The sequence below is a fragment of the Rhincodon typus genome, chromosome 25 (assembly GCF_021869965.1).
Source record: "Rhincodon typus isolate 14 chromosome 25, sRhiTyp1.1, whole genome shotgun sequence".
In the NCBI taxonomy this organism is placed as follows: Eukaryota; Metazoa; Chordata; class Chondrichthyes; order Orectolobiformes; family Rhincodontidae; genus Rhincodon; species Rhincodon typus.
In genome coordinates, this window is record NC_063356.1 from 38,632,027 (window position 1) to 38,642,025 (window position 9,999).

Below are 9,999 nucleotides of genomic sequence, written 5' to 3' on the forward strand. Positions count from 1 at the left end.
ATTTAAACCAAGGATATTGCTCTTTCTCCTCCTGCTTGGAGTTTTGTCTGGTAGTGTGGAGGAGTTAGTTAGACATCAAGCTTGCTCACAGCTATCCCAGCCTTTCTAATTTGATGATCACCTGCTTTGTTGGCCGAAAGGGATCCTCCGTGATGCATGCCATTAGGGCAGGGAATAACATTTCTCTAAAACAAGTGGTCGATAGCCAGGCCTGGGTCTACTTGAGGAAGATGCTAAGTCCCCAAAATGGCAAGTGCTACATTCCCCAGCACCAACATCCATCTTCCTGATAATGTGTCGAAACACTCAACTATTTTGAGTTGTTAAAAGCATACTCTTTGCCTGTCACTACATTAGAACTGTTATGCTCATATGAGGCTGCAGAATGGTGTCTGATGAATGAGGGCCATGCCAATTACCTGACAGATGGGTTGGGGACAAGACAGAAAATGACCAGAGTCATACAGCACAGAAACGGACCCTTCAGGCCAATTCATCCTTGCCAACCAAACATCCCAATCTGACTTAGTCCCATTTGTCAGAATATCCTTCTAAACCCTTCCTATTAATGTACCCATCTCGATGCCTTTTAAATGTTGTAATTGTACCCACCTCCACCACTTCCTCTGGCAGCTTGTTTCATACACACACCACCCTCTGCATGAAAATGTTAGGTAATATCTGTGGAACCAACCAGAGCTATAATAATGCTTCAGCCTGTGGCCTTATTTGTTTATGGTCCAAGACCCGCTGGGAAGACAACAATACATTAAAGGGGATATATTGCTTGGATTGTTCCAGAGCAGTATATGCTTTGAACCACACACAAAGCTTTACAATACTTTCATCAGCTCGGGCTCTTGTGCTTGCAATGTCCAGGTCTCAACTGTTTCACCTACAACCACGTGGTCCCAGTAGATTCTGTTTTATGGTCGCTTCCCGAAAATCTACCCAAGACTGTAAGCTGCAGTTCCCAATTCTACCCAGAAAGGCCACGTGCAGCTTTTCAAACTTACTGATCAGCTTCTAGTTATTGAGCAATCATTTTTCCAAGTCCCGATTCAAGAGGAACAAGGTCCATTCAGGAGCTCAGCTAACATTTCCAACAAATGCTTCTTTTACCATCCAAAATATTATACATGGAATACAAAATGCATACGCATTAGAGCAAGCAACAATTCAAGGAATTGCTTCAAGCAACCCAACAGTGCAGAATCCATCACCAGATCCAATATAAAGTTCATCAGCTTCAACATTATCTAAAAAAAACTCCCACCATATGGGCTCCCTCCATTAACAAATTATAATTCAACAAACATTCATAGGCTTGACTTATGAACAGACAATTCCAATGAATTCTCATTTGTTGACAAACTCAAGAGCAGACTGCATCTTGATCCAGTTGATGTTTATTCTTTTGTGGGTTTAGAGTGTCTGAACATTTAACATAATTGGCAGGGATGTGTAGTGCATTCAGTAGCCAAAGCCTCAAATTATTTGATAATCTCCAAGAATTAAAGATTAAATTCCTGGACCCTACTGCAAGCAATTTGGGAATAGAACCACAGAAACACTGAAGTTATTCTCATGTTTAAAGGAATCTATTATTTATAAATAATATTGGTGATTAAGGCTAGTCCACTGGCCAATCTTCCAATGAGGTACAGATTAGACTTTTTTTCTTCTTTATTCTTTTCCAGCATGTGAATATCATTAGTAGATCCAGCTTCCCTAATTGCCCATGAATTAAGTGGCTTGCTATGGTCACTTTGGCAGTTAAGGTTCAACCACATCGCTGTGGGTGTGGGATCACATGCACAGCAGAGTGAGTAAGGACAGCAGATTTCCTTCCTCAAAGAACATCAATTAACCAAGTGGCTTTTTAACAATGATCTAAGATAGTTGCTATGGTCACCATGATTGAGATGAACTTTACAGTTCAGATTTATGAACTGATTTTTAATTTCATCAGCTACCATTATGCGATTTGAACACATATTCCCAGATAATTTGCCTGGGCCTCCAGATTACTAGTCCAGTGACGTTACCATCACACCATTCTACTGACTGTGGGAAGGGCATGCAGTGTGAGGATGAAGGCATGGAGCTGGGAAGAGGTCAGCTAGAGATAGGAAATCATGTGATAAAATCTCCAAGAATACATCAAACTAAAAATCAGAAGCCCTGGTAGTGCAGTGTGTCCATCAGATAATCAGTAGTCATAGTGTAAGGCATTGTCTGTCGATCATTGAGAGCTAGCTCTAAGACATGAAGATTAAAGGCTTAAAAATCTCATGTTGCACATCGGTAGTGTATGAAAATAGTGATGTAAATGTACAGTATAGAATTGTCCTAAACTGGTCTGAGAAACTGTAATATTTCCTCAACTCTCAAATAAAGTAGGAGCTGTGTTTAGATGAGACTGCTTCTTTCATTGGCATCCAAAAGAAAACCCATTGAAAACATGAACTACAATGTCTGAATCACTCAATCACAATCCAGGATAAACACAAGATCATTGGCACAACTTTAAATTGTACGTCAAATAGGTCGCCTTGACTTCTTTTTAGAGTCATAATGTTCATTGTTCATAAGCATCTCAATTACATTGCCTCTTAACTATCCAGTCCACAATGCACACCCTGACTCTGTTAAGGCTACCTAGCTGGCCCTGCCCAGATAATCTATAATGTGGAGGTGTCGGTGTTGGACTGGGGTGGACAAAGTCAGAAGTCACATGACACCAGGTTATAGTCCAAAAGGTTTATTTGAAATCACAAGCTTTCAGAGCGCTGCTCCTTTGTCGGGTGAAGTGAAGAAAGCTTCACAGACACAGAATTTATAGACACAGAGATCAAAAGGTCATCCAAATGGTGTAAGTGGAATGTCGACAGGTTAATAATAAGTCTCTGCAAGTGGTCAAAAGTGTCAGACTATCTTTTCTTCACTTTACCCAATGAAGGAGCAGTGCTTCGAAAGCCTGTGATTTGAAATAAACTTGTTGGACTATAACCTGGTGTCATGTGATTTCTGACCAGATAATCGATGATCAGTACCAATGCTGTGTTTCAGTGTTAAATGGCCAGTTGCTGCTTTGCAACTACTATCGACTTCAACATGCTAAGCCACATTTGGGATACCGCATGCAGTTTTGGTCATCCTGTTTTCACAAGAATAAACTGGTTCTCATCAGAGCAAATTCAGGAAATATGACTCATTTAAAAACAGAAGTGACAGATGAAGAAGTTATACCAATGAACAACATTTAAACTGTTTAAACATCCTGGGTAGTGTAAATCAAGTGAATGTAAACAGTTCATCTAATTAAAAGGCAAGAGTGGGGGATTAGACAATATAAATTCAGAACTAGAAAGATTAAATCAAGACTTGGGGCCGACGATATTTCCTTTTTACCCAAACTCTTAGATCTGAAATAGTTCTAAACAAAAGGAGCTCTCTCGATGCGTTTAAAATGATGTGTAAACATCGGTTTAAGGTTTTTAAGGAAAAATTAAAACTTAAAAATTAATTAAAATTGAATTAAAAATTAAATAATGCCCAGTTTTAGTGAGACTGTGTTTTGGGAGGTATAATGGTTAGGAGAGTAATATTGGAGTGATTTGCAGTCAATTTCAATCATTTTTTCAGGTCAGCCATTTCAAGTTTATTCTTTTTGAATGTAACTTGTAGCTATTCACTGACCTCTGGAGATTAAAAACTGTGGGGTGAGACTCCAAAATAATGACAAAATTATACATGGTCCACTGGAGACAGGAGGATTAATAGTCTTCTTCATGTCCTTACATACACAAATCCATTTTGAGAAAGGTGTTAAACTCCAGGGTAGGTGTGCAGAACGGGATGGGGACCAGGAAAATTGCTCTTGCGAGAGAAGAGCGCTGCTAGATAAAACCTTTGCCTGCAGGAAAACAAACTCTTAAAAACAGAATTACGTGTTTCTCGCATCCCCCACCTCTGGTATTAATGCCGTCTCCTAAGCCTCCTAACAAGTCCAGCTCTGCTTGAAGGTTTCACAGAGCCAGCATTGTTTTAGCTGAAATGCCGCAGTCAGTGAAACCATCTTTTCTTTCCCAACTATTCTCAGGATGTAGGTATACACTGGAAAGGTGGGGGTGGACCTTCCTGCTGTTCTCTTCAAGAACAGACAGTACAACTGAGTGTTTCACCAGATTACTCTAGAGGAATGTAAAGGCTCAACCACAATGTTGAGACACTGGAGTCACATTCAGACAAGATGGGCAAGAACGGCAAATTTCCTTCCCTAAACAACGTTAGTCAACCAGTCGAGTTTTTTTTGTGACAGTTCAACAACTGAGTGGTCACTTCTCCTGTTTAAAATGTAAACTTCTCAAACTGCCATGGGGACTACTAGGCAATTTCTTCAGTTCCTGACTTAGGTCCATTTCATGGAGAAATGGGTTGTTGAGGGTGCAGGGGTAGTTGGGAGGGATAGATTTCCATCATAGCCACGGACCTTCCTGCTCTAAACTTGGGCCTCATGAAAACCCGAGCTCAAGCAGAGTGGAAATTTACACCATTCATTGTCTTCACACTCAAGGAACAGTTAACTGGATAACATGGAATAAAAATGAGTAAGGCTGCATGATGAAACAATTAAAAGTTGCCCCAAATCCTAGGCTCTGTTCCCCTATGGACCTGTACAGCCATCTGGAATGTATTTGACAGCATGAAATCATGGTTAACATGCAGGATTGACATCACAAGATATCATTCTGAATCGCATTTGCTATAGATTGTGCAATGAGTGGTCTGATTACTCCCACGAGCTCTCTGTTAAACTTGTCTGAAATATGCTTGTGGAGTGCCGTCAGTGGCCTAGTCGCTCCTGCAGAGCCTGGATGGCGTTACTCATTTGGTCCTCTGTCCCTTGCAACATTTTCACCTCAATGGTATGAAAGACATACAGGATGCCAGCAAGTAGAGCCACAGCAAAGGCCACCATGCCCAGAATGTAGAAAGACACCTTGGGAAATGAGTTCTCTGGCGTGGTGGTGACCAGTGGTATGATCGCCATGACAACCTCGAGGAGCAGTAGGATAAACCCCAGAATGGCCATCCTGCCAGAGGAGTAGCGCACTTTCTCTGCCCCGTGAATACCAATTTTTAGCTCCGCCCGAGCCTCATTTAGAATGTCCACAAGTTGCGGGTCAGTCTCTGCAACAAAATCAGATGGTTAGTCTGTAGTCAACAGGGTGCCCGAGGTCCACAGAAAAGAAAAAAAGCAAGATCCATGGAATTAAAGAACAGTTACCGCACAGATAGAAGCCATTTAGCTTATTGCAATCGTGCTAGCTCTCCAAAGGAGCAATTTACTTAATGCTACCAACGAACACCACTCCCCACCCCCCACCCCCCAGCTCCCCCAACCCCCCAAAATCTACCTGTTGTCCTCCACATTCTTACCTTCCAGATAACAATCCAAATCCTTCTTGAATTGTCTCAGTTGAATCTGCCTCCTCCACACTCAGGTAGCACAATCCTGATATCTACTACTCCATGTGAAAACATTTCTCCACAAATTGACATTGTTTCTTTTGCCAATTATCTTAAATCTGTGCCTTCCTTTTCTTGATCCTGGCATGAAATGGAACATCTTTTCCATTATCGACTTTATTCAAACCTCTCACGATTTAAAATTTCTCCACCAGAACTCCCCTCAAATTTTTCTCAAGGAAATCAGTCCCAACTTCTCCAATCTAGCTTCACGGCCGAAATTCCTCATCTGAGGCCATTCTCGTAAATCTTTTCTGTACCCTCCCTAATGCATTCACACCTCTCCTGAAGTGTGGTATCAAAGGCTAGATGCAATATTCCAGACGGGATTGGAGCAGTGTTTTACACAAGTGTAACTTAACTTTGTTTCCGTGCATCATGCCCCAATTAATAAAACCTACAATGCTTTCTCAACCTACGCTGGTAGCATAAATGAATTATGGACATACACCCTGAATGTTGCCTCGAATTTTTTCTTCCTCAGTGTCGACTTCTGAGGTTTGTGTGCAGCAGTGACTTCTGAAATCGGTGGTGAATGCAATGACATGCCAATCAGCACGCATGGGCCCTCGCAGCAGCCATGGCACTGCATCCCAGGCCCTTCTTTTCGTACACCTCCTTGAAACTTGCTTGCTTTATTTTGTATTGTGTCTCTGTGCTCTTCCTACCAAAATGAATCATTTCACATTCTCTTCCATCTGCCACTTGTCCACGCATTCCGCTAATCTGTGTCATTTTGAAGTTTCAATTCTCCTCACAGTTCATAACACTTACAAATTTTGTACAGTCGGCCAATTTTGAAGTTATGCCTAGGACTGCTGCCTCCATAAAAACCAAAAGCACTGCAGGGATGTTGTAAATCAGGAACAAAAACACCGGGCCCGAAATATTAACTGTTTTTTCCTTCACAGATGCTGCCAGACCTGCTGAGCTTTTCCAGCAACTCTATTTTTATACCTCTCTCCATATCATCAATACGCAGGAGGGAGTGAAGGCCCCAGCACCAAACCGTTGAGATCTCCATGATAGACCTTCCTCCAGTACATCACAAAAAAAAAACACACATCCATTTCTTCATTTGAATTCTCATTTAAACAGACATCAACCATCCATTTGGCACCACCTTCAGCAACCAAACCCTTCACAATCATTGCACAGAGGCAGCAATGTGCAAAGTGCACTGCAGCAACTCATTAAGGGCACATTCCAAACCTGTGACCTCCCATCTAGATAGATGGGGGCAACAGAAGCATGGGAACATCACCCCACGCAAGGTACCCTCCAAGCCACATGCCATCCTGTTTTGGAAAAACAATGCCATATTTCACCATTGCCGAGTCAAAATCCAGAAACATCACTGTAGGTGTTTATCCAAGTCCCCTGGATTATAACAGAACAAGAAAGTAGCTCTCCACCACCTTTTCCAGGGTAATTCGGAACGGAGAATAAATTCTGGCCTAATGAGCAGACCCACATCTCACTAATTTTTAAAAATTGTACAGTCTATACAATTTCCCTCAAACCGTAAACAAAATCTTCTCCAACTTATATAGCAAAAGCAATATTCTGGTTCACATGCAAGCCAACAATCTCAATCCAAAATGGAACTGCAATGTGATTTTATTTTAATGAAATTTCACATACAAACTGAAGTAATCCAGCTAGAAATTATGGAATTATTTAAATATTTGAACAGTTGGATCACAAAGTCTCACAACTGTGAAAGGAGGTCTTAGCTCATTCTGCCTGTGCTAATTCTCTGAAAGAATTATGCTTTACCCTTTAATTATTTATTCATTCCCTCCTTCAACGCTGTTCCAGGGTCTGCTTCTTCCTTTGTGGTCTAAACAAACCTCTCTCAAAAAAAATGCTTCCCTTAACCTCATTACTTTTGTGGGCAATTTCCTCCTTTTAAAAGCCATTTTTTCAAAAAAAGACACAGCTTTCAATCCTAGAGTTCCTCCTCCTGTTTTATTGGATTGTCATTAGAACTTTGGATGTTCACACAACCTGCAGGCGTTGTCAATTAATTGTTCATGCTCGTGAACAGATTGGTTACTTATGCTCAGTCTGGGAACTGCACCTGCTTTGTCCCCAAGACTGTATATATTATGATGAAGATACAAACAGGTAGCAGGAGAAAACCATTTGCCCTATCAAGCCTCTTCTGCTGATTAATAAAACAGTGGCTGATCTGATTGTACCTTCAGCTCCACATTCCTACCTCCTCCTTTAGGTTTTCCTCTATTGCTTACAAAGAATCTATGCATTTGAGCATTAAAAAAAAAACTCTTTTTCTACCACTTTTTCCAGGAAGAGAGTTCCAAAAACTCTCAAACTTCTGAGAAAAAAAAAATCACCTCCACTCTGTTTTAGATTCTATTTTAATAATGACCCCCCACTTCTGGATTGTCCCACGAGAGAAAACATCCTTTCCACATCCACCATGTCAAGACCTCTCAGAACCTTGAATGCTTCGGTCAAATTGCCTCTCATACTTTTAAACTCCCTGCCCATTCCAGTTATTAGTCAGTAAAATAAAACCAGAATCGGCTAGAGAAAAATCAGCACATGCAATAGCATGCATGGACAGAAAAAGAGTTAAGATTTTGAGGTTACAAATACATCCTGGCTTTTATGCTGTTTGGACAGCGGGGAAGGGTCAGTTAGAACAAAAACGAAGGTTAAATATCAAAGGTATAACAAATCAAAAGGCAATTGGAGCAGTAATGGCTGTAGTAATTGGTCCAGAATAAGCAGGGATGATGGAAAAAGGGGCAGTTCTGGCTGAAAGCAAACTCAAAGTTGAGCCCTCAAGGCCGTAAAGTGCCGTTCCTCCAGCTTGCACTGGACTTTGCCAGAACATTGCAGCAGGCTTAGGACAGACCTCAGTCCTACGTCACGAACTTCAGATCATTTTTTAGACACATTTTGTTAAAGCTTAAACTAGTGCCTTGTTTGCACGGGTTTACTCTTAGCAGACCTGAGATATTTTCTGCTGCTAACACTTCTCATTAACATCTACTCCTCATATCATTCCTCTAGTACCATTGCCACGTACTTTGCACTTTGCTCAGGGCACATTCGCCATCAGCTTCACTTGCTCTTCCTCCCTCTTTGCCAACATCATAAAAACCATCACTGTGCAGTCCCCTTGAATTCCGAAGAGGAGCCATTTTCAACTCAAAATATCAGGTGTTTTTCTGACTCCACAGATGCTGCCAGACCTGCTGAGTTTCTCCAGCACTTTTTGTTTTTACATCAGATCACCAGATCTGTGGTATTTGCTTCTGTATTAGTGTGCTAAACCTTCTCTAAATTGCTTCCATTGCATTTGCAAACTTCCTTAAATAAAACTACCCAGTGGTATTTCTACGAGTTTTCAATCCTTTTTTCTATCTGTACGGCATCTTCTAATTCCCCTGTTTCTTCTTGCACAAAATATTTTTCCCATCTCTCCAGAGGTCACTCTTGTGCTCTGATGTGATGATACAGCCTTTGGTATCATTTTCCATTAACTTTGAACCTACTTTAATGGAGACAAGCCTGCTCTTGCATACTGGTTCACACCAGGGGCAACTGTCCTCTTCTCATCCCAAAGGTAATGCAGGTAACTTCAGTGCTCAGCCTGCTGCCCTGATTCTGGCTCAGCACAGACTAGATATTGAAATTGGGAGTTTTCAGGGTCAATAGGACTTAGTGATTCAATGGAGCTGCTTTGAGTCACCACAACACTAGCTGACAAGAGAGCAAATCAAAAATACCAGAGTTAACAAAAATTGTAAAACTCGTGTTTAAATACACTTTAGCTTTTGCAGCTAAGTTTCTGTGCTTCAATTTGGACCAAGACGTAATTCTGTTGTTGAATAAGAACATGAAGAAGAACACAATGTTACAGCACAGACTGACCAGCTGGCTGATTAGGCTGTGCCACAGTTAAGTTCCATTGGAGCCTCTTCTCACTATCAACACATCCCTCTATTCATTCCTTTCTCAATAATGCATCCATCTTCCTTTCAATGTATCTAGGCTAATCACCTCAACTACTCATTGTAGCAATAAGTTTCACACTGTAACCACTATCTAAAAACAAGTTCCTTCTGAATTCCTTCCAGGATTTATATTTTTTGAAGCCATTTACTAATCAACCTGCTCAGACACGTTATTGCACACCTCTGGAGCAGGAGGGACTTGAACCTGGACCTCTAACCCGCGCCTCCTGTTTCAGGGGTAGGACTGTGTCACAAAATCCACCTTCCTTCTAGGATTTATCAGTAACCATTTTACATTTATGGTCCCTAGTCTTGGACTAGGAGTCCTCACAAAACTAGAGTCAATAGGAATCGGCGAAAAAGTCAGGACAGGTTGAAAACATACTTAGCAGAAAGGAACAAACACAGAAATTGCTGGAAAAGCTCAGCAGGTCTGGCAGCATCTGTGAAGAAAAATCAGAGTTAACGTTTC

The 9,999-nt window shown here is 41.2% G+C and overlaps 1 protein-coding gene across 2 annotated transcripts in view; it reads right to left on the minus strand.

The window, feature by feature from the left end:
* Positions 1-2,411: 2,411 nt before the first annotated feature.
* The window catches only part of smpd2b (sphingomyelin phosphodiesterase 2b), a 32,314-nt gene continuing 24,726 nt past the window's right edge, over positions 2,412-9,999 (minus strand). For both annotated transcript variants that reach the window (XM_048612180.1, XM_020530338.2), the window contains one exon: positions 2,412-5,196. In XM_048612180.1, coding sequence (XP_048468137.1) covers positions 4,850-5,196 — 347 coding nt within the window. In that variant the 3' untranslated portion in view covers positions 2,412-4,849. The remainder of the gene's footprint in view (positions 5,197-9,999) is intronic.